This window comes from Mauremys mutica, chromosome 11 (assembly GCF_020497125.1).
Source record: "Mauremys mutica isolate MM-2020 ecotype Southern chromosome 11, ASM2049712v1, whole genome shotgun sequence".
Classification (NCBI taxonomy): Eukaryota; Metazoa; Chordata; order Testudines; family Geoemydidae; genus Mauremys; species Mauremys mutica.
In genome coordinates, this window is record NC_059082.1 from 85,860,157 (window position 1) to 85,885,254 (window position 25,098).

The following is a 25,098-nucleotide window of genomic DNA, read 5'->3' on the forward strand; positions in this document are numbered from 1 at the left end:
CCCGCGCCGCTACTCCCCCCAGCGCGACCCCTCCCCCTCTAACAATCCCCCCCCGGCCCACACTATCCTGGTCTGCACTGCCCCTCCCCCTACCCCCTCCAAGAACCCCGCCCCCCCCAGCACCGCCCCTGCCCAGTGTTCTCCTGCCCCCCCTCAGTTCCTGGCACTGCCAGTCCCCTTGAGCGCAGCTCCCAGCCCCCTGGCGCTACAGCCCCTGGGGTATCTCCCACACCTCCCCTACCGTGCCCCAAGCCCTCCTGGGGTTCCCTGCTGCCCATGTCGGGGCAGCTGGGCAGGGAGATGGACTGCATGATCTCACCAGGCTTGTCATGTCTGGCGCTTGCCTCGCCTGCTGCAGGCCATTGCGGGTGCTGTGTGCTGTCATGGGCACTGTGTGCTATTGTGGCTATGCTGCTCTGGGCCATTCTGGGCATTACTGCAGGCCATCACAATCATGGTTGCTATGAGCCATCCCAGCTATCAAGATCAGTTGGAGTATTTTTGCTTACGGTTCCTAGCTCTGAACATTGGGTGAAGGCCCTTGGCTGAAATTCACCCCTCACTATTATTGGTCCTAGGGAATTAGAGTCTGTTACCTTGAGGGAGCATGAAAGTTGGAAACCTTTTCTCTTGAGGTGTCAGTTGATTCTCCCAGCCCCTTTCTAGGAACACAGGATCAGATCATGCACTGAGCCATGCTGCCCACTTTTTGGCACTTGAGTGGCTATGGCCTCCATCTACACTGCAAAGTGGTCACATTAGCAGCTCTAGTTTCATCAGCACTTCACCCTTAGTAACTCCTGACTGGCCAGCCTACTTGAGTTAACAGCACCACCACGGTCAAGGTAAGGGGTTTGTGTGTAGATTGGACTTGAATTGGGGCAATACTCCAGGTGTAACATAAGTTAACTTTGCATTGAAGAAAAGCCCATTGTTAGAGTGTAGTTTAAGTCAATGGACTTTGGGGAGGCTAATGCTGTATTGTAACTGTCTACAGCCAAACACGTATTTTCTTCAGACTTTCTAATAAGTAATATCTCAGGGCTGAGAATATGCATCAGAAAGTTCAGCCCCAAAAGGCTTATCTGAGAATGTTATAGACCACTGACCACACCCGCTTACAATGGGAGGTGCTGTGTCTGATTTATAAAATCATAAAACCATAGGGCTAGCAGAGACCTCAAGGGTCCTCTAGTCTAACCCCCTGCCAAGATGCAGGATTTGTTTAATATAAGAATAAGTGAATTCTGCAAGAATAAACAGAAATTGCAAAGCCTGGTGTGAAGAGTGCTGAGTAAAGCTAAATATCCAATTTGTACACTGAAAATCTCAAAAGTGTTGCATAGGTTTTAGCTGTCTGACATCTACAAAGGTAAGGGTGTCACATGGCTTCTGCTCACCATTTTGAGAATATGGGGTTAGTTTCCAGGGCACTGATTGTAAATGAAATGCCACAGGCCTGTGAGCTGCTTTTTAAAATCACAAAACGTATCTAACTTGTCTAGGGCCATGCTCGTGAAGGGGAAGGAAAGAGGGAATGCTAGCATTGGTGAGAACTGAGCCCCACGTGGGGAGGAGAATAAAAGAAGGAAGCTGCCTGCTCTGTGGGTGTTTCCATTGAGTCACAAATTATTTCCTTCTGCCTGCTCTGTGGTGTCATTGCTGGGAACTCTGTTGAGTAGGACTGTACCATGTAAAAGAAGACGTTTGTTTGCCAAAGGTAAATGAGTGGGCTGGGAATGCAAATTCCACTCTGTTTAGGAGAGTGCGTGTAATAAGGAAATATGCAATAATTTTTACCCACTGAAAGAAACAAGTTCGTACAGTGCCTGCTACGAAAATGAAGAACGGAGTAGAACAGTGCTTCCCACTCACTGGCTTGGGACAAAGTTACCTGATAACAAAATTCACTCTCCAGCCCTGAAAATGAAGATTGGTTCAGGCAAGTTATACCAAAGAGGTTCCACCCCCACCTGTCTCTGTCTCTGTCTCTCTCTGTCTTATATTTAGCTGAAGAAAATTTTTACCCTTATCTGATTATTTGCTAAGGAGAGTTGTGTTGTGAACTGTATGTTTTACTGGCTTGACTTGTATTTACATTTATCTTCGCTGAAAGTATAGAAAGCTATTCATTTTTACTCCTACATATTGAATGCCCAACCTTCCTCTACTGGTAACTGGAGGAGTCATAATATTTGTCTTTCTTATCAGCACTTTGATCAATATGCTGTAGCTGGAATTGTTTGAAAAAGGTTTCATTAGAGTTACTCGCTTGTTAGAATTGGATACAAGTACCACAGGAAAGAATTAATAGAATTCCAGTTACTTTTACTGAACGTTCCCTTATCTTTCCTAGGGCTTATACAGCAATACTGATCACATCTGAGAACAGGAGATATATCAGAATATGAAAGGTGTAAATATAGAAGAGCAGTTTTAGATGACTGACTAAGGAAGCTTCGTGTAGTCTAAATACTGAAAACTTCTCGTAGATGTTAATGAAATTCAGTGTTATCTCCAACTCCTGTCAGAATTAAACTATTTAAAAAGGAAATTTTGAGGCTAGACTACGTGTCAGTACAAACTTTACTGTTGGCAGAAACCCATTTTTCTTTCTTGTTATTTAACCCAGAGAAGCCTGTTGAAATCTTTTTCTATTCCATATCAAAACTGAAAATTCAAGAAGATATGTCACCATGAAAACCTCCTCACAGATACCTCCTGCAAGTTCCCCTATGTGAGACCACTCTACCCAGGGCCCTGAGTATTCAGCAATCATAGAATTTGCTGTAGAATTCACCCCTTGCTGCAGAATTGTTTCCAGAATCTCGGATTTCATTTTTTAAAGAATTATATTTCTAGTCCTTATGACTGCGAAGGAAACGTCAAAAGTGTGAATGGATGCCTGTCTGAGTGTGCAAAGAGCCAGCAGCAATAGCTCTGAGAGGAGTGAATTGTCCTAGTTATTTCAGTCAGGGACCTTTGGACTCATAGATTGTGCAGAAATGGAATATAGCATTTGTCACGCTGTGTGCCGTGGTTCACAACGGTGGGTGTCAACCTCGGGGTAGATGGTCAAAAAGCAGGGTAGGGACCCCAAACTGGTGTTATGGTCTATAATGAGATTTCACCAACTCAGTAACAAATGTGAACTCCTGAAGCACTATAACAGTCTGACCATGGAGTCACAGACAGTCCCCTTGGGCACTCCAGTCTATCTTGCTACCAAAGCAAGCTTAACTCTGTGATAAATGGTTGCTTTACTCCAAAAATCACAAAATATTCAGGTTGCATCAGTCCTGGAGACTGGTCATTTACCCCAGGTCAATTTGTACCTCAGATCTCACACCAAAGACAGTGCTTGTAGCTAATCCCATAGTAAACAAACTAAGGATTTATTAACCAAGAAAAAGAAATGAAAGAGTTGTGACACTGCACGCCATATTTGTCATAGCAGTATTATTATGATATGATTATAGCATAATTATGGTGTATTTTATGTAAGATGGGTTCTGTAAAGTGTAATTGGAAAGGTTATGATTTGCTGAATATGATTATCCTATTTATATGCATGGATCATTTTTGTATCTGAAGTTATAAATCTTGACTATTTATCTGTACTTCAATTGTAGTTACACATGGGTAATGCCCACTAGACAAGATGTTTTTAGTCTAGATAGCTGGTTGGGAAGGGCCTATTCTGGACTAGTTCTGTCCAGTTCTGGGCGCCAGATTTCAGGAAGGATGTGGACAAATTGGAGAGAGTCCAGAGAAGAGCGACAAAAATGATTAAAGGTCTAGAAAACGTGACCTATGCGGGAAGATTGAAAAAATTGGGTTTGTTTGGTCTGGAAAAGAGAAGACTGAGAGGGGACAGGATAACAATTTTCAAGTATGTAAAAGGTTGTTACAAGGAGGAGGAAGAAAAATTGTTTTTCTTAACCTCTGAGGATAGGACAAGAAACAATGGGCTTAAATTGCAGCAAAGAGGTTTGAGATTAAGAAGTTTTTCCTAACTGTCAGGGTGGTTAAGCACTGGAATAAATTGCCTAGGGAGGCTGTGGAATCTCCATCATTGGAGATTTTTAAGAGCAGGTTAGACAAACACCTGTCACGAATGGTCTAGATAATACTTAGGGTGCAGGGGACTGGACTAGATGACCTCTCAAGATCTCTTCCAGTTCTATGATTCTATTCAGGGCAATGAGCCATTAGGGAAAACAATAGGCCTTAGGAGAAGCTTACCTCCCACCTGGTGAGCCTTCCTGAAAACACTCCAGACCGCCTGTAAGTAATGGCTGCTATGACTCTACAAGGACATTTGGCCTGGCCATATGATTCTGGACTCCATCTTGGGATGTCAATATTTTTCCACAAACCGGCCTGGGAACTAAGTTTTGAAACAAAGGGTTCCCACCATAAGCTAAAGCTATATAAGGCAGGGAGTGACCTGATCTGTTCTTCACTCACCACACAAGACTCCTGGAAACACCTGAGGAACAAAGACTAAAGTGGGGAAGCGCTGGACCCAGTCTAAAGTGATTTCTAGCCTGTGTATGAAGACCTAAGAAACCCAAGCTGTAAAGCTAATGCAGCTTGTGCCTTAAGAATCTACAAGTCTGCCTGTACCATCAGTTAGAGTGAGACTATGCTATTCATACCCAATCTATCTAGAATATTAAGCTTAGTTTGCATTTTTTGTTTATTTGCTAGGTAATCTGCTTTGATCTGTTTGCCATCACTTATAATAACTTAAAATCTTTCTTTTGTAGTTAATTTATTTTATGTTTTAATCTACACCAGTGAGTTTGGAGTGCAGTGCATGAGAATCTTAGCTCAGAGAGGCTGTTGCATTTCCTCTCCACATTGGGGGAGGGGGGAACTCTATGAGCTTACTCTGTACAGTTCCCTGTGCCGCGCAAGACAGTATAATTTTGGGTTTATGCTCCAGAGGGGGTGCGTGCCTGGGAGCTGAGTTACCTCAGGTTTAGCTTTTCTAGTGTTGGTTCGTGCAGTAGCTAGTCAGAGAGCCTGCATGTAACTGCAGCTGGGTGTGTCCCGAACTGTGAGTATGCTGGTGGAAATGTAAGACCTTGAGCGTGTCTTCAGCTTGTCACAGCAGCACGGTGTGAGAGGGAGCTCAGGCTGGTGGGTCAGAGGGCTCAGTGATACCCTAGTTCCAGGTGGCACCCCGTGGGTAACCAGTCACAAGAGTTATTTACGGGTTAAAGCAGGCAACATATATACACACATGAGTTACAGTTTGTGGTTCCAAAAGGTGACAGAGATGTAGTAATGTCAGCACTGAATGCCTTTTAGGGGGATAGCTGCGTTTGTTTCCTAGCTACGTCCCTGTGAGAGTCCGAACAGCAAAGAGATGGAAAAATTTTGTCAGCTATTTTTATTTCTCTCTTCCAAAATTAAAACTGATGGGACGAGCCCTTCTGCACGTAACCTGTGTAGGGGCAATTAGCAAAGTCTTTGTATCATGATTAAAGCTAAGATTTTGTCATAGGTATTTTTAATAAGTCACAGGCAGGATGCAGGCAATAAACAATAACTCATGGAAGATCGAGCCCTGCCACCAGAGGCTGACATAGAGGTCATGTAAAATCACAGAATCCGTGACCAACTCGTAGCCTTAATCATTTTGTTTCACAATGGCCCACTTTGTTCTAATAGTCCTCCTGGGTGGGCAAGGTAGGCACTCCTCCTGCCAGGGGTGCTCGAACAATTTGTACAGTGAGGGTGCTGGGAGCCAATTAACCAAACTGTAAACCTGTAAATGATGGAGACCACTTCAAGCCAGGGGGCAGCATCCCTAGTTCCAGCATCTATGCCACCTGCCTGTGCTCACAAGTTCAGAGCAGACATTTTTACCGTTATAAAGCAAAACGTACATATTATAGCATGGGATACAGACATCATAAGTAAGATTGATGCATGCAGCAACTTACAAGCATTTTATAGAGTCTAAAAACTAAACACATCCTTGCAAGTTAACACTTGTCTTGAACAATACTAACATGCAGATGGGCTGGGCTGGTTTCCAGCTCTGGATTTGTCAGTGCTTAGCTGATGCCTACAGCATTGGCAAGAGATGGTACCTGGTCTACCAGTGTCACAGCATTTTTCCAAGATACCACAGAAATCAATATTTTTGCTGCATAATGAGAATGGCTCAAAGTTGAACATAGTCGTGGGAGGGGGGAAGGATAGGAATGAAAGATATGTCATGGAGATACAGAATTTTGGATTTTTTGCTGCAGATTTTGTTCAGTTGTGCCCTGGATTATACTGGGCCCTGCCTATAGGTATAATTATGACACCTGCTGTTACTATATGTGCCTGACAGCTGTCACCCATTAGAACTCCATAGCTGTGGGCCTGAAATGATTTTACAGTTCTTATAGTTGGTAAAAAGTAAAGACAAATAACATAATTGGTGAAAAGTAAAGACAACTGCTAGACACTTGCAGTTTCTTCCAGACCAAGGTTATCTGAGAAAATACCTTGTTGCTTGCAGACAAGGTTAGTGGGTGGGTCATAGATGCAGATGACATGTCAGGACACCCTTTGCCTTTTCCTCTTCCCCTTCGTGAACGCTCATCTTGGAATGCACAAATCTGATTAAGTAAAACAACAACAACAAAAATTACCTGTTCAGGTTTTACTGGAGAGAAACTGTCTGCCCTCTTTTGATTAAAAGCTTTTTTCCCCTATTTATTTAGAGAGCTTTGTCTCAATGAGTCTTGTCATCTGCTGGGGACACACTTCATTTTATGTAATCAAGCACTAGGACACTGGCAGTTAGGACATGTAAAATGTCATGTGTTGTGAACAGCCAAAGTGGTGGCGGCTGGACAAGGAGAGTGGTACTGAAGAAGTCAGAAAGAATGGTTCATTTACAAACAGCATATACAAACAATGTCTTGTTCCTTGTTCTGAAGTAAAAGGCTTTCTTTTATGCAGTGGCCAAACTTAAAATGAGGCGGGCACTATTGTTGTTTACATATCACCATGGATGTGCACAACAGATATAAAATAAGACATGGCCATTGCCTTGTGACCCTACAGTCTAAGGCCTTGATACTGCAACTAACCTTCTGCAAGTGGAGAAAACAATAACACAAAGGGGGATTAGTGGGATGACAAAACAAGGGGAAAAGAGTCTAACGGAACATTTTATGTTTATTGTATATATTGCAAGTATGAGAGCTTTGGGTTGCAATAATTTGAGCTGTCATGTACATGAATAACCCTGGAAATAATAAAATACAGAGAATGAATTCACCCTTTTCATTCTTCACAGTGGCCCTCAACACACACACACACACATCCCTTCATTCTCCTAGTGTCACTAGTCTCATCTTCTTTCACTCTCACCTTTAGACCTTCTACACCACACTGTTCCAGAAATGACATCCCTGGCTCTCTTCCTCTCATAATTCAAATTCTTTCCAAAACCCACTTCTTCCAGGAGGCCTTTGCCAAATCTTTTAAGGGTTTCTTGGAACACTAGTCATGAGACACCATTACGCAGCAGTTGACTGGAAATCAACCATTTCCTCTCTTGAGAAATCCAGACAGAGAAGGAATAATTTGTATTTGGAGAATTTGTTCTTATTTTTCAGATGCAGAACATTCTGTCAAATCTAAAGGCAGCTGTGTCCTTTTGGGAATATTTCTTACTCTTTGGTCAGTCATTTTTTGTCTGTTCGCAAATGCTGATAAGTCAGTTCTCAAGTAGTGTGTATGAGATAAATAGAAATGCATTCCACTTTATAGTGGGATCAGCAGTGACTGCTTAGTTAATGTTGCTTAACAGTTTCCATCTTAACTCCTTATTCTCAGTCACTCAAAACTTTGTGAAACCTTAACCTTTAAGGTTAAAATTTTCCAATGCTTTCATTGGGTTTTTTTCATATGAGGAGAGTGGAAAACAATACACCATTTAAAATTTTTTGTGACCATTTTGAATAGCTCAGCAACTAAAATAGCATGGGAAATAGAATAGAAAATAGGAGGGGAATAGCACAGTGGAACCTGCCTGATAGTGGAGTGAAGCTTCATTACAGGAGAAGTCCTTTGAAATGTATTTAAGCAATTCAGGTCCTTTCATTCCATTTCACTGTAACTGGGTTTTTGTATGTGTGTAGATATTTACACACATACAAAACCCAAGACACTGTCTTCTGTGTTCCCATAATTTACAACCAATGTAGGAGCAACTCAGCTTGCAACTCTTCCCAACACTTGATAAAAGGCAATGTCTCGGAGAGTAGACAGGACCATATACAGCAGAGGAAGGGACTAGCGTTTGCTTGTAACCAGCTGACATAATGCTGAACAAGATTTGTCTCTGTCTACACTACCTGCAAAGTCATGGTCAACACTGTATTAGTTAACACAACTCTTCAAAGTTGTGTTCTAACTGTACTTTTCTAGTGAAGACCAGACCTTAGCCATTTCTAATCCAAGACAGTATTTTCACTACATGACCACTTAGTTTCTTTAATAGCTTTTTTAAGGGACTTTGTCAACGGATTTTTGAAAGTCCAAATAATGTCATTTGGAGCTATTTTATCCACTATGTGCTTGATATGCCCAAAGAATTCTAGTATATTAAAGAGGCACAATTTTCCTTTTTAGAAGTTGTGCTAGTTTGTCCCTATTATAGCATGGTCATATAGGTGCTTTATAACTCCATATTACTGTTTTTAACAAATTTGCCTGGAACTGAAGTAAGACTCAGTGGTCTGTAATTCCCAGGATCTTCCCAGCGCCTTATGTTAAAGGTTGATATGGTATTTGCTAGCCTCTAGTTCGCTGAGATAGTAGCCGATTTTAATGAGAAATTGCATGTTTTTGTTAGCAAGTCAGCTGCTTCAATCTTAAATTCCTTCAGGACATTGGGTTGAACCACCTGGTCTTGGTGACTTGTTGCTCTTAAATGTTTCAGTTTGTTCCAGTACATCCTCTTTTGGGACCTCAGTTTCTGGCAGTTCCTCATCTTTAGTACCTGAGAAAAGTAAGTCTGGTGTAGGTATCTCTCCAACAGTCTTTGGGGTGAAGACTTTTGCAAAGAACTCATTTAACTCTTTTGTAATATCCTTATCTGCCTTAATTGTTCCCTTTACTCCATGACAAAGCTTCAGGAAATTTGGAATACACGGAATGTGCTAACATCTGGCACTGGGAGCAATATGAAGGGTGAAGGGTAGAAAGAACTGTGTCTTTTGGCTAGTTTGTATACTAATCTAAGCTTTTAATGTTTTCTATTGGCAGGGTCTCAGCACAGCTTCTCCTACAGAAACTGACAAGTGCTAATGATGGCTGACAGCCTGAAGGCTGCAGTGCTTGCCTTATGGACCCTTTTCTTTTCATGTGCAACATATCACAGTGAGTTTGCTAATGCCGTGACGTAATTCATTTATCAACAACACTTTTAAGTGACTAGAACAATTAGCAAGCAACATTTTTACCATAATTCAGTAGCCATAATAATATGTCTGATTGCAAATATCAACAATATTTATATGTTAGACTATAGTCTCAGTTCTTGTATATTTTTCCACTAATATTTTCAACGTGCAAAAAAAAACCCCACTCAAAAATTGATAAAGAGCTGAAACGGATGTTTGGAGAGACTGTCTTTCTGTTCCCCTGTTATTGCAACTGCAGCACTGTCCCCTGCTGGCCCAAGGCTATCCAGTGGATTTCTGCTCTGGAGGGACGGAGTATTAAACTCTCATGACTACCACTGCCCACCGTGCTGAGACTCAGCCAACAGCAACATGGTTCTTGAGAAAGCTGTGCTGACAGGGAGGAGGGGGAACCAGCAGACCAGTGCATATATGCTTCAGAGTGTGTAGGGGTTTCTCTGCTACAGGCTGTGAGGCTGTGATCCCTTTCAAATCCCACTATGTGAAAGAAAATTTCTTGTAAACTGTGAAATAAACCTTGCAGAGTTTCCTGGTGCTGCCCAGCCCTTTTGGTGCCTCTGTAGGGAAAGATGATTGAGGCCCATATACGTGATGTCTCCTATGTGCCCTTTGCCCACTAATTCTGTCCTTTTTTAAGTAATCAAGTTTTTCTGGTAAGATTTAACCTTTATAAACCGCAGGTGCTGCTCATTGCTCTTGGTTACCCAAGAGCAATGGAGACCACTGAAGTGCAGTTTATCTAACAGGAGGAGCATTGGACCCTAGATGTTTGGGGACTTTTTTCTTAATATCTTTTCCAATATTTCCTTGTGGATATTAGGTAGATTTATAGGATGATGATTGCCAGGATCCCTCCTTTAACCTCTTGAGAATCAGTTCTACATTTTACTTTTGGAGCAGTCTTTTGTTAACACCTCAGTTGTCCATGGTTTAAAAAAAAAAAAACCAAAACTGTCTGTCGTACAAAAATTGCATTAGCTAATTTCCTTACTACCCACAGTCCCAGTTCTACTTCCAGTGATATCAGTGGGAATTTTGCAATAGAATTAAATGGGAGAAGAATCAAGCCCCACCGGTGTATATCGGCTAAGTCATCTGATTTGAATATGCTTAGATTTTCCAAAATTTTCTTACCCGCTTTTTGTCAATGTTTGGTTTTACAGGTTTGTTCCTTCCTTATGAATTGCATGTTTCAAGCTTCTTTGTTGTATTTTTCTTGTTGAAGATAAAAAAAAGTTCAGTATCTCAGTTCCCCTTTTTCAACTATACAAATTGAAAGTAAACTTTGTATTGTATGTGGTTTCAAAAGGAAATTCTCAAAGATCTGAGACTTAAACTGTGCTAGAAATGAAAAAGAGAGATGTTAAAAGAAATACAGAGCATGTTAAAAGTTGTAGGGAAAAGATAAGGGAAGTAAAAGGCCAAATGAATGAATGCTGCTAGTCAAAGTAGTTTAGGAGACTAGAGAGAGCTTTTTACATCTCAAGGGAGAAAGTAAGTCCATTAAAAATTAGGAGGGAGTGAAATTAATGCTGATTCAAAAATGGCTGATACACTGAACTCTTCTTTTAAAATCTGCCTTTAAGAGGAAAAATAAATAAAAGTTTGACTAATAAAAAGTAAGAAAGGCCTTGTAAAAATCACAATGGATAAAGAGTAGTTAAAGAGTACTTTGAAATTGTAAACCTATACAGATTAGCAATATGCATTGTAGGGTATTGAAGGAAATTTATCCTTAATTGACTAAACCACTGATAATTGTTTTTGAAAAAAACATGGACAGTGGGGAGATACCAGAAGACGAGGGAAGCAAATGTGGTACTGATGTTCAGAAAAGGAAAGAAGAAAGAACATGGCAATTATTTACCTATAAGATTGTTTATCCTCAGTAAAATAAAACACAAGCAAAACAATCTAGACATTTAGATGATGATGGAACCATGAGCAGCTGGAAGTGTTGGGGTTTATAAAGAGTAAATCATACCAAACATACTAAATTATTTATTTTATAGAGGTAAAAAAATTGGTTCCTGAAGCTTCAATTCATACACATGCTAGTAGTACTAGTCAAGTAAGTGAGTCCCAGTGATAAAGCACTGGAATGGGTTACCGAGGGAGGTGGTGGAATCTCCATCCTTAGAGATTTTTAAAGCCCAGCTTGACAAAGCCCTATGTGGGATGATTTAGTTGGGGTTGGTCCTGCTTTGAGCAGAGGATTGGACTAGATGACTTCCTGAGGTCTCTTCCAACCCTAATCTTCTATGATTTCTATGATGATTTTTAAAGTAAATGGAATTACTCAAGTGAATAAGGACTGCTGGTGATTAAGACTTAGAAGGGCTGGGCATTTAGAAGAGGAAGTGAAAGTAACAGATGTAATATATATGGATTTTAATGAGGATGACAGACCATAAACAAATGACAGTGATAAGCAGCAAAGTATTTTGTTGGCTCAAGTTTCTAGTGAAGTATCACAGGGATCAGTGTTAGATCCAGTCTTCTTTAACAACTTCATTAATGCTGTTGAAGAAGGAGTGAACAGCATGTTCATGACATTTTCAGATTACACTTCATAAGGAGTAGGTGGAAATACTCATCACACCTGAGAAATAATACAAAGGAACCTAGGGAGCTTAGAAACATGGGCAAGAAGTTACCGAGTGAAACTCATCCTGGAGAAAATGCAAGCTGAGATGCTGAATGGGAGAGAGGAACCTGGGAAGCAGGAGCGGCTGAAAGAACCCTAAGGGGTGGGACTTCCCAGCAAATTAATTTTCAGTTTGAGTGATATGACAGCAAGAAAAGGACCAATAGAGTTTTGGGCTGCATATACAGAATCATCCTGTCCTGGAGCAGAGGAGGAATCCTTTCTCTATCTAACCCTTGTGTAATTTCAGCCGGAGTACTGCCAGCAGGCTCTGTCCTGGGAACCTCATTACTAGAAAGAAAGATGTTGACAAGTTTGGCAGAGTTCTGACATCAGCAACAAAAAATAATCAGGGATGTGGAGGAGACTGATGTGAAAAGAAGGACTGGAAGAGTTAGATCTGCATAGCTTGTATAAGAGAGGACTGGGGGGATGTGACAAACATCTACAAATACCCAAAGAGTCAAGCGCCAGAAAGGGAGAGGACTTATCTAGGACAGGAAACATGAGTGGTATTTACTGACGTTTTTTTAAAAGTTCACGTTTCAGAACTTCACGGCATGTTGTTAGCCTTTGTAACTACGTGAGTTTATTGTCACACATGCCCTCCCACCCACTTCCCTTCTGCTGTTCAGTACAGTCACATGGTATCTTGTTTCAAAGTAGATTGTAAATTCTTTGGAGTAGGGAGCAGGTCTTGCTGGGTATCTTTACACTGCAATTAAAAATCTGTGGCTGACCCATTCCAGCTAACTCAGGTTCCCATGACTCGGGCTAAAGGACTGTTTAATTGTGGTGTAGATGTTCAGGCTCAGGCTAGAACCTGGGCTTTGGGACCCCGTGAGTGGGGAGGGTCCCTGAGCCCAGGTTCCTGCCCAGGCTTGAACATCAGCACCACAATTAAACAGCCGCTTAGCCTGAGCCCAAATCAACTGGCACAGTCCAGCTACGGGTGTTTAACTGCAGTGTAGACATGCCCACTGTGTTAATGCAACACCCAGCACAACATGGTCCTGATCTTGACTGGGGCCTCGGGGCCCTACTACAACGCACATTAATCATAATAATTAAATAAATAATGGGCATAACTAGGAATAAGGTAATGAAATATCAGGAGAAAACGTCATTTAAACAGGGAACTTGATCAGGCTATGGAGAAGCCTGTCGCAGGGAATGAGGGAAGCCTGCTTGCTTGGGATGTTTGCAGCTAGATTCGACAAAACACTAGAAAAAGCCCTGTAGGCAGGAACCTTATTCTGATTCCTAGGAGAGTGCACTGTGGCCTAATTAATCTTTTCTGTCATTAATATCTATGATTCTGTTTAATCTTTAATAACCTTTACACAGAACTTGAGATAAACTAATTTCCCAATGATAATGTTTCGGGGCCTGAAAGTAGGTGAGCTGGGAGCTGTTTTGGGGTCTTTGACCCAAATTCCGATTGTACAGGCTTTTCGTTTTGTGCCATAGAATTTCAAGGGTGCACTCTGTAGTGGGCCAAGTTTAGTTTCTCTTCCCATTTAAATCTGAACAAGTCAAATGATTGAGCTTTCACGCTCCCTTTAAGAGATTTTAATAGTTCGCCTTAATTGAATTGGCCCGTTAGCGCTGACCCGCCACTTGGTAAGGTGACTACCGTCTTTTCATGTGCTGTGTATTTATACCTCTCTACAGTATTTTCCACTGCATGCATCTGATGAAGTGGGTTCTAGCCCACAAAAGCTTATGCCCAAATAAATTGTTAGTCTCTAAGGTGCCACAAGTACTCCTCGTTGTTTTTGCTGACAGAGACTAACACGGCTACCACTCTGAAACCTTTAATAGTTCTGTTTCAAAAGAAGAATTTTATACTTCTAAGCACCAGACCCTGTTCTGGCTGATTTTGTTTCCTGTTGCTGTCACTGCTCAGTGTTGTGTTGGTTTTTCCTTAGTTATGGCAACAGGGAGCATACAGGGAGCAGGGATGTTTGACTGCTTCACTGACTATGCCAGGGAGCTGACTTGTCACTGGAGAGTGGCTCCACAAACAAACTGCTCCAAGGAATTCCGACTCTATTACAAGAAGGAATATTTCTCAACATTGTAAGTGTTTAATGCCACTTTCTGGGTTCATTGTTAAAATGTTAAATATGCTGCAATTATTAACAGCCCTGCCCCGCCTCTCTATGGCCATTGCGAGGGGGTTGAAGCACAGCAGAATCAATGTAGTCCTGCTGCATGGGGAAGGGCACAATGCTTGGGGTCCTCACCCCCTGTGTTTGGTAGAGCACAACTCTACAAGCCTCCCTGCGCCCCTGGTGCAGAGGGGATCGTTAGGTGTGAACTGGGGAAGTGTCAGGGCCAATGGATCTGCAGCTACCTTCACTGGACATGAGGCTCCGCGTGGGGAGTATACAGCAGTAGCTGCGTGACCTAGAAGGGGTTGTATTCCCTGTCTTCAGCTTGGAGGAAAGGATCCTCTCCCTCCTCTCCCCTGGAGCCCAGTGGCTCTCCTGCATATAGCACAAGAACATAGGGCCAAGTCCTTATTCCTGGCCCTATTTTGCAGAGGCCTGTTGGCACTCCCACAACAGAAGCCAGTTCCAGCCTGCTTTCCCCAGCTGATTATAGTTTCTCCCCAGAGACATGCAAGTGGCATCACTTTGAACAGGTTAGCTGACCCCTCTTCCTTTTCCAGACTTAAAGGCTTTCCATCACCAATATGCTCTTTCTGATGCAGCCGTGTGAGGAACAGATCCTCACGGTGTTCATTTCTCCTTTACAGACTAGGCCATAGCTTTCTCAATGGAGTTTTTCACTGGGGGACACACAGATAGCTGAGACTTTTGTACCAAATGCTTTCTGGGAACCAAGTTTGTGCATCTTAGATTCAGCTTACACACTGGGAGCCTTCTCTGATGACACTGAATGGGGGCTTAGTTTAAATGAACTGAGTGCTTAATCCTATGTAAACATTACATCAATTTTGATATTTTTCAGATATAATGCATGCATCCCTGAGAATAGAAAAGGCAGCAGCATGAATTCCATTTCCAACTGCATTTGCATAATTCTGCCCGAATATTTCACGTCAGGCCTCACATATCATTTAGCACTACAGGCCAATGGGACAGTGCTGTGGAATGGCACTGTAATACCAGCACATATTGGTGAGATACAGTTTGTTACAGATTTGTCATTGATATATCACATTCCACATCCCCAGCCAACAACCTCCCCAGCATCACACAGTCAGCACCTTCTTATCCTCTGAGAAAAATGCACCTGTAGTGTGTTCTTCATGTGGCAACAGAATTCACGGATGAGGAATGAGATGTCATTGCCTATTTCTGAGAGAGGACAAAGGTCTCTAGCCAGGATTCTTGGCCCCCAAAACATCTCATGACAGTTTAATCACCACCCTGAGTGTCTGAATGGGCTGAACAGGGTTTCTAGAACTAAATCTTGGTAGATTGCAACAGCCTTTGGTAAAATAGTCAGTCTCTCTCATGTCACAGGATACAGTCAGCATAGATATACCTATTACACATACACGTGTGCCCACATACTTTCCTGGTATTAAAATAGTTTGTATGGATAAATCTGTCTCATCTCAGATATTAGTAGAAATATTTCAAGAAACCTGTGTAGTAATTAACCTGCAGCCGTGATCTGGGCCCTTCTTTAATGTCATTATTGCTCACTAGCAGGATGAGTATGAATCTGCGCCTTGGGATCCCATCCTCAGAGCACAGGCACCAGAGAGAGGTTGGCCAAGAAGATGCCACAAGCAAATCCCCATCCCCAGAACACAAGCTAGGAAGCAACTCTATGCATTTTCACCATGTTGGGAGCAGGCCACTGATAACATGTATTTGAGACCTACAACTAATTCCACTGACTCAAAAATCCCATTTCAATAAGGAGTATTCTGTTTTTGGCTTTTACATCCCTGTGCCAGAGCACAGGGAAACAAGGCTGAATGCACTGCCCACATCTGTAACTACAGCATTGTCTGTGACTGAATAGCCCTCTTCTGTCCATTCCTCTGAGTCAGTGTTTCTCCCTTACAGTTAAACCAAGGCCCCCAAAAAATCTTACTATTGAGAAGAGTGAAAATGATAACTTCTACGTCTTGAAGTGGATCGAGAGCTACAGCACAGGGGACATGCTCTATGGAGATGAAGTAAACTATGAAGTCAAATACTGGAACAAGCAGAATCCAGAAGAGGTAGGGAACTATGTTTTTCTTTGCTTTCTTGAGCTGGTATCCATGGTATGAAAAGTCCTTCAGAAAATCTTGAGGAGCTTTTAACCAGGTGGTTAATAATGGTGATGAGACTGCTGGGTGCCATTTCCCCCTATCATTCATGCATAAGGGACAGCAAGCACTATGGCCACAGGTAACATTGCTTCAGTGACATCACCAGGAGTGGAACTGGTGGTAATCTTCCAACCTTCACCCACAGAATAAGCTCTCCCCACGCGAGTCATCAAATTGAGACGCCTCTCACAGTAGATTGTGCTGAGATTCAGAATATGATTGTTCTTGCTCTCAGGGCTCCACTGGGCTTGGGTCCCCTTGGTGGGGCTTGAATCTCCCTATAGGCTCTGCTGGGCTCCTCAGGCATGGCTTCCCCTCCTGTATGACAAAACACACTATAGAACTGTTTGTGTGCTGTAACAGTTGCCACACAAGACATTAGTGCACGGCAGACTAGTGATGTGGAAATTCACATTCTGGTTTGCCATGCGCTAATGTCCCATGCAGACCAGGCCGTACTCTCTGTTTTAAAATGAAAGGTGAGATTCTGTAGCACAGTATAGCAGCTTTGGAGAGGTGTCAGGACACGGTACTACTACATACTGCCCCAGTTTGAGCCCTGGATGCCACTGAATTCATATTTCATTAAACTCAAGTCTTTAACAACAAACGTAACATATTGAAGTTCAACAGTCATAGGCTGATTCTCAGAATAAATTAGCCAGGTTCTGTGTTTATTTAGATTATTCCTGATTTTTTTTAAATTGTGTGCTAAAAATGGATTTAATCCACTTTAAATTATACAGCAAAGGAGTTTATTTCTCTTCAAATATATCTTGAGCCTTTGGTTTGTTAGCAGGTATCAATTAGATGGTTACAGCAGTGAAATCAGTAAAACACATTTATATGAACTGAATGTCACCCCTAACACTGTCCAGGAAACTAAACATATATTCCATACAGAATCTAAGTGTGTTACTTCCCTTTTTATTCAGAAGTTTGTAAAACAGCTTCCCTACCAAACGACACACTTTGAAATTCTTGCAACGCAGTTGAAGCGAGGGTATGACTACCTTGTAAGCGTACGGCGTAATTATACAGGCATCTATTCCACCAAATGGAGTGATTGGAGCAATGCAGTTGAATTTCACAGTGGTAAGTATCAGTAACAGATGCAACTCAGTGGAAGAATCTTACAGGATTCTAAAGCATATGGTGTACATCCCACTATTTCTTCTGCCTTTCTGTATCAATTAGAGAGATGAAGCCAGTGAGTCCCAGGGCTGCTAATACAATCATCATCATCCTCAAACTTTTACTTATTGTAGATCGATGCCCAAAGACTCCAAAGAGAACAAAAAGCATATTACCAAAAGGACAACAACCACACAGTAATCAACTCCACTGCTCCCACCATTCTTTAGGTCCATCAGTGGCTACTAGACAGGATGGGCAGGGACGCAAAACCATGCTCTGAAGTGTCCCTAGCCTCTGTGGAATGGGCGACAGGGGATGATCACTTGATAATTCCCTGTTCTGTTCATTCCCTCTGGGGCACCTGGCATGAGCCACTGTCGGAAGACAGGATACTGGGCTAGATGGACCATTGATCTGACCCAGTGTGGCCACTGTTATGTTCTTATGTTCTAGAATGCCTCACATACCATAACTGTAGGTCCCCATGCACATTTTGAGATATATATATAAAAAATATGGGCTTTACTTTAAATCCTTTACGTGGCATTATTTCAAGGTGTACAGAAGATCACTGACATGACTATGCTTATTAACTGTGCTTTTATTTCTGAATATATAGATTATGGAATAACTTTAGAAGATAGTCTGCAGAAGATTGTTCTCATATCCTGCATGTTGATCCCAGCTCTGATTTTAATCTGTTACTTCAGCTTTGCCATGTATGTATCATACTGAACAAGGGTTTACAGAGCAGCAGTTTGCCAAATATTCGGTTTCATATAGTGTAATGGCATGTACAGTAGTATAGTAACCTAATACTTTGTAATCATGAAGGACCTTTTATCTGAAGATCTACAAGCAACCTCTTTACAAACAGTAATTAATTAACCTTCATATCACCTCTCTGAACCAGGCCCATAAAGAGATTAGATTACAGCACTTTTCTCCACTAAACCATCTGTATAATAGTGCCAGGACTACACAGGCACCTACTGAGGTTTAATTAATGAATGTTTGTAAAGTACCATGAGACCCACTGTTGAAAGGCTAATACACATTTTTAAGGGCTGCATCTGAGGTCCTTACTCCAATTTTACTCAGACTAAATTCTCATTGATTTCAATGGGCCTGAGTAAAATCCTCAGTATTTGGCCCATATATTTTGAAGACAGCAAATGCAGCTAATATAATGTTAAAACGTTAATAGAGCCAACCTCCTCATCTCTATAAAGTATTCCCCTTGTCAGAGCAGTGTCTGTCATCTTTGGGTCCCCAGCTCTGCAAATATCTCAATAGTGCTGGTTATATCTTACTGCAGTATTTTATTTTTGAGGAGTAATTTGCTGGACTTGGGTCACATTAATAGATTTCCCTGTTTTTCTCACAATCTCAAATAATAATCTGACCACGTGAAGGTGCTCAGGCCAGTTAATCATTAATATATGCACAAATGTTTACACGAGTGTTGCTGAAAAGCATTGTCACTCCTGGACATACACAGAATAAGTGCTTCCAGTTGCTGGAGCATACAGACTGGTTGAGGAGAGAGAGCAGGGGTGGTGAAACTGGGGAACTGAGACCAAACACAGCTAAGAGTAAGCAACGATTCTTGTGTTGCAGAGTTAAGAGAGAATGGTGGGATCAAATCCCAAATCCAGCCAAGAGCCATCTGGTTGTAAAGAATGTCAAGGCAGCTCAGGTATGTGATTTAAAGATTTTACAAAAAAACATATTTCCCATTTGTTCAAAAAATGAAAGCGGTAATATGTTCTGATGCTGACTGTGATGCTGAGAAATATCAAGTTTAATTCAACCATACCTGTAGTGGGGCAGTTACCCCGTGCCTGAAAAGGGTGGACTGATTGGGTGTGGCTGCAGCTGTGGCTGCTTCCCCAATTAGGCCACAGCTGGCCCTATAAAAGGGCTGTGAGCCAGGGGCTGAGTCAGTCTCTCTCCAGCTTTGGAGGGAGAAGGACCGAGCTGCCTGGGTACAGGGAACAGAGCAGGGCTAGGGAAAGCCAGGAGGAGCTGGAGAGCTCCAGCCTGGTAAATCCCCAGGCTGCAGGCCTTGCTAAAAGGCCAAAACAGGTACTGGGGTTGCAGAGGCTGCAGCCTGGGATTAGGCAGAGGCAGCTGGTCCGACCCGCTTGCCAATGATGAGTTGCCTTTTACAGACTGCAGTTTGCCCCCGTGAGCGGGGGATAGATAGTAGTCACTGAGGCAAGGTGGATGTAGAGGGTGGGGGTTCCCCTGGGAGGGGAGACCCAGAGTGGGGGTACTGCAGGGGCAGAACCCTGAGGTAAAGGGCACCAGGGTCCGGGCAGGACATGGGGCCTGAGGCAGGTGAGCCACTGGCCTGCAGAGGGCGCTCTGGGCTGGAATCGAGCTAATTCCCAGGATAACCAGCAGGAGGCGCCACGCCAGTGAGTCTCACTTCGCTACAATACCTTAAATCTGTTTTATGCCTCTGTTAGATTTCAGTCTGGAGGAAAATGCTGTCCACTGATGAAATTAAGGCACCTTTCCATGATGTGAAACAGACTCACATGGAACACCAACTGTAAGTAAAATAAAGAACATTTCTCTGATTTACAGCATAAAATATTTTGCTATCAAGTTAACATTAATTGTGCCTTCCTTTTGATCCCCAAAAACAGAAGCTGTAAGAACTGTCTTGCAAAATATGCTCAAGGCCAAACCTTGAAGGGGAAAGATAACGTCAAAAGTGGTGAGAAACCCGACAGTTGCCTGAATAAATGTGGAGAGTGGTTCCCAGAACAGTATGAGGCTGTTCTAATTCCAGAGATCACTTTGGTTGAAGATTCTCTTGAAGTCTGTGAGTATTCAACAAACACTGAAACTGAGAGCCATGAGGACAATCTGGGTCAGATCGTCTTGTGCTCAACTGGTGAGAGCAGTGCTAATAGCTTTATCGAACACACTCAACACAATGATGCACTTGCAGACATGTTTATTAAGCTACTAGAATGTGGAACCAGTATTCGTGACACTGAAGTTCCAGACTTCATCATAGAAGAGCATAAAATCTTTGAGAACAGTGAATCAGAAAATTCATCACAGCAAACACCAAAAGAAAATGTAGTTCAGGATCAACAGTCATGTGATACTTCACACGCTTGCTCCTTTCCCACTACAGCCTCTCAGGATGACTACAACTGTAGGGCAGCTAGCACAAAGTCAGTGCGATCAGAAGAATCGTTTGAATCTGGTTATCAAAGTTCTAACACAGACACTGCTTCTCCCGAGGCAAAGAATCCTCCAGACGTGTTGCATCAAAGCCACTTTCTTTGCAGTTCTGAAACTCAGCATGACTTGTTGGTCTTGATTAAAAAATCACCAAATGCTCCTTCCTCTGAGATAATCAAAGATGGAATAAATAGTCCAGCATATCAGAGCTTCGACAGCCTAATGTCTCAGTCCATGGAGACTTGTACCACAGCATATAAGAGCTTTGACAGCCTCATGTCTCAGTCCACGGAGTCTTGTAGCACAGCATATAAGAGCTTCAGCAGCCTCCTGTCTCAGTCCACGGTTAGCAATAGCCTGACACAGTGTTTGGAAAACCCAAGCTCTTCACTGTCCCTAGAGTTTCCAGAGAATCAAATACTTCCCTGCAGAGAAGAAGAAGCCCATCGACCCCATGGTGATCAAAGTTGTTACACTGACCACAAGGGTGACTGCACTGAGACTGCTTTTCAAACCACCTGTTCAGAAGACATAGACTTTCCATGGTTTTCCTCCCATGCTCATGACAAACTTTCATTTTTCCTGCCAGAGAAAGAAATACACAAGCAAACAACATGTCAAAATCTTCCAGAAAAAGCAGCTGCAATTTCCAGCCCCTCTGTTTCTAATCCATCTAGTTACCAACCTTTTGATATTGCTCTTAAACACAATAATACACACTGTGACAATAACAGTGAGGCTATTTCTGAGTCACCTTATAAACCCTTTATCAACCTTTTAAACAACAACCTCAGAGAAACACTTCCAGCTATCATCTGTGAATCTGACCTGCAGATAGACTTGTCTGACTTTCTATAGCATTGACTCAGATGTTATCACAGGCTTTGCCTTTGGTCTGAGTTCAGGAGAGGATCTCACATAAAACAGCAGTGACAGCCCTTGGATTATCGGCTTTAATGAACCTTGTAGTGATGGTGAAGATGAAGATACTGTGGGCAAGAAAAAGTTGCTGTGGTCTTTAGATTCTAGCTCTCAGGGGAAGACTGGGAGGACCATACAGGAGACAAAAAATTGTACTTCTGACTACTACTGACTGTACAGATGAAAGGATACAAGAGAGTAGAAATAACATGCCGTGTCCTTTTCTAATATGTTATACATGTGACCATTTGAGGACATCTGTAAATGCGGAAGAAAGGGAAGCGCAGTTACAGAATATTGTGAGCACGGGAAGTGGCCGTGCAGTTAATTTATCAGATGAGTCACTGAACCACAACACTATTGAATCTAAACCATCCTTAGAAAGAAATCAAACTTCAGAGCCCCCAAACTCAGCCAAGTTGCCACTGGGTGGCCCCTTTGTGGATAGCTCCTGTTTAGGAACCTGTCCTTTTGATTATTGCTCCGTTCCAGGTGAGGGATCAAAAATGTCACTTTTCATAAAAACAGGCCAAATGGACCTAATGAGTGAGAGCACCAGGATGAACCAGAAAACAGTGAAACTTACCTTCATGGACAGGGGCTTGTGTAACTGCTATATGAACATGACCTAGATTAATTTCATGGGGTTGCAATCAAGATAGCCTTTGGGAATAAACTGTGTGGAAAATGGAAATGTTGCTTGTTTTCCCACACTCCCTCCAGAAGAACAGGCTGTCACTATGCAGACACTGGGTGGGCTCTGGAACAGATCAGAATAGATTTGCTGGGATGTCATGGTCACACTTGCTCCAGCTGTCGATTGGTAAATGGCTTGGACTCTCGGGGCTGTTGGTGTTCAAGGATCCCAGCAGTGGCTCTCCCAATGAAAAGTTGGTGACAAGCTACAGACTGAGCTAGAGTCTGTGATGGGGACTGATTCCACCCCCACAACTAGTAGCAGCTGCATAGGGCATGAACCCGTGTTCATTTTGGCTTCCCAGTATTGGTCTGGCCCTAATACCCTTGCATGGGAAACACATTGACCCTGCAGCTCGGATTCAGAGGTGCTATATAAGCTGGTTCGCATCCCAAGGACCTGAAGAAGGTGCAAGTTAAAGCAGGAGGTTGCTGATTTCAAGGACACCTTTGCACAGCCTCTCATTAGCTACTTTCAGGAGAGTGCAGGGACTGTAAGTGGGGCTGGCCCCGGCGTGGATGATGTGAGAAGGGAAGGTGTAGCTCCCTCATGGCCAGAGGTTGCTTTGCATCACCCTGCTGAATTTCCCTTTATGGACTCCTCAAAAACTCCAGATCAGAGCCCAAAAGTAATTAGAACACTCCCCTGTTTGGGTCCAGTTTATTTAGTCCTGACACACACTGGCCTTCCAGGCCCTAAGCCCAGTTCAGCATCTCTCTCCCCTTTGGGTAGGGAGTCCCACTCCCAAACACTTCCTCCTGGAGCTGGGTCACTGGACAATGTCTCCCTGCACGCCTCCAAGCTCCCCTGGTGTCTCAGGGTCTTCCCTGCTTTAGTAAGCTACTCCCAGCCCTTCTTACCTGGGGCAACTCCTCTGGTCTCAGGGTCTTCCCTGCAGGAACTTTCTCACTCTCTGCATTCCGTTTCCTGCAGACACACCCCCTTCTTTTTCCTGCAGCTTCCTGCTGCTCTCATAGGGGACTTGTCTGATCCCTGCTCAGGTACCGTGTGCCTACTTAGTTACTAAGGTTGGTTGGTCCCAAACCTCTAGCCCTTAAATGGGCAAGCCACCCTTTTACAGGAGGCTCCTGAGTTTGCCCCCCTCACGGCTGCATGCAAAGGCAGCGCTGTCTAGCCCTCAGTAACTGTATTCATGAGGATCAGTTTCTGATCTGTTATCTTAGTGTGACTGCAATAACTCTGTGGAAGTCAGTGGTGTTACTCCACACTAGTATCAGTGTAACTGAGATCAGACTTTTTAAACTGTGTATGCCCAAAAAGCCTGAATAGTGTAGGATCAAACTCCCTAAACTGTGTGCATTCCACCCGGTTTCTGTATGTGTCCAGGGTATAGATTGGAAATGACTCCCACAGCTGAATTCAGCTGGGATCACATGTGCCCCAGCCCCTTGTGATAATACGTCCAAAGGTTTTCCCTCAGACTCTGAACTACCTGAGTGCAGAAGTATATACTGTGGCATTGTAAATGCCACAGTAAGGTGGTGAGTCCAGATAGTTAAATGGCTACTGCAAATTCTTTACATTTCAAGCCAGCTCATATTATTCAGAAATCCCTGTTCCCATTTCTAGCCGTAAACAGGCCTAGGCCAGTTCAGAGAATGCATCTGTGGCCACTGTTCAGCTACTGCGTTGGCATCTTCTATAAGGGAGGTTTTTCACTGCAGCAGCTCTACCTACAAGACTCAGATGGGCAAGCAGATAAGGGGTTTGTGCCCTATGTAGACTTTTGCGGCCATACAAAGGAAGTGCATAACCGCAGAAGGGCACTACTGCAAGCTGCACATGTTCAAGGCGGGTGTTTGCATTTGTTTGGACACTGGTACTTACACCACTATAATGAGGATGTTGATAAATGAAAACATATTATTGTTGATTTTTAACTTGGTGATTAACACATTAAAGACTTTTACCAGAATTATCAGGTTGAGAGTATTTTTTTATTCAAAAATAGCTTTAATTGTATGTGCAATCTTCTAAATATTAATTAAAGGGATGAGTACAGTTCAGCTATCACCAAAGTACATAATACAAAGGAATCTCACTAAACTGGGTGACTGGGCAACAAATGGCAGATGAAATTCAGTGTTGTTAAATGCAAAGTGATGCACGTTGGAAAACATGCTCCCAACTATACATATAATATGATGGGGTCTAAATTAGCTGTTACCACTCAGGAAAGATCTTGGAGTCGTCATGCATAATTCTCTGAAAAAATCCACTCAATATGCAGCAGCAGTCAAAAAAGCTAACAAAGTTAGGAACCATTAGCAGAGGGATAGACAAGAAGCCAGAAAATATCAGGGGAGGGCGCGGAAGCCAGAAAGAGACAGGTAGGGGTGGAGCAGGGGCTGGAAGAAGGGTGGCAGGGGCTTGGGGGAAGGGGTGGAGTGGGGGTGGGGCTGCGGGGGGGTGTTCTGGGCCACCACCCCCCCCCAGGGATGGCCCTGGCTCCGGGTGTCCCTAAACCTCCAACTGCCAGAAGCTGGAACGGGATGACAGGGTGGATCAGTCAATAATTGCCCTGTTCCATTCACTCCCTCTGAAGCGTCTGGCACCGGCCAGTCAGAAGCGAGGATGCTGGGATAGACGGACCATCGATCTGACCCAGTGTGGCCGTGCTCATGGCACTGAAAAGCATGTATTGTATTTCAGTTCATCTAGTTTGTCTGTTTTTTCAGGCAGAACATAATATAAGGTAATATTCATGTGATGCAACAGC

The 25,098-nt window shown here is 43.0% G+C and overlaps 1 protein-coding gene across 6 annotated transcripts; it reads left to right on the forward strand.

The window, feature by feature from the left end:
- The first annotated feature begins 247 nt into the window (after positions 1 to 247).
- On the forward strand, positions 248 to 24,287 carry IL4R (interleukin 4 receptor). 6 transcript variants are annotated; one of them, XM_044980263.1, is made up of 11 exons: positions 248 to 845; positions 1,811 to 1,942; positions 9,289 to 9,402; positions 14,025 to 14,175; positions 15,073 to 15,242; positions 16,146 to 16,303; positions 17,332 to 17,491; positions 18,153 to 18,252; positions 19,154 to 19,232; positions 20,008 to 20,093; positions 20,191 to 24,287. In XM_044980263.1, exons 3-11 carry the CDS (start codon positions 9,330 to 9,332, stop codon positions 21,596 to 21,598), a joined length of 2,385 nt encoding a protein of 794 aa, XP_044836198.1. In that variant the 5' UTR covers positions 248 to 845; positions 1,811 to 1,942; positions 9,289 to 9,329; the 3' UTR covers positions 21,599 to 24,287. The 6 variants fall into 6 exon arrangements, with proteins under 6 accessions (XP_044836198.1, XP_044836200.1, XP_044836197.1 ...); XM_044980265.1 differs by lacking the exon at positions 1,811 to 1,942 and adding an exon at positions 8,963 to 9,042; XM_044980262.1 differs by lacking the exon at positions 1,811 to 1,942 and adding an exon at positions 8,963 to 9,031.
- The last annotated feature ends 811 nt before the right edge of the window (positions 24,288 to 25,098 follow it).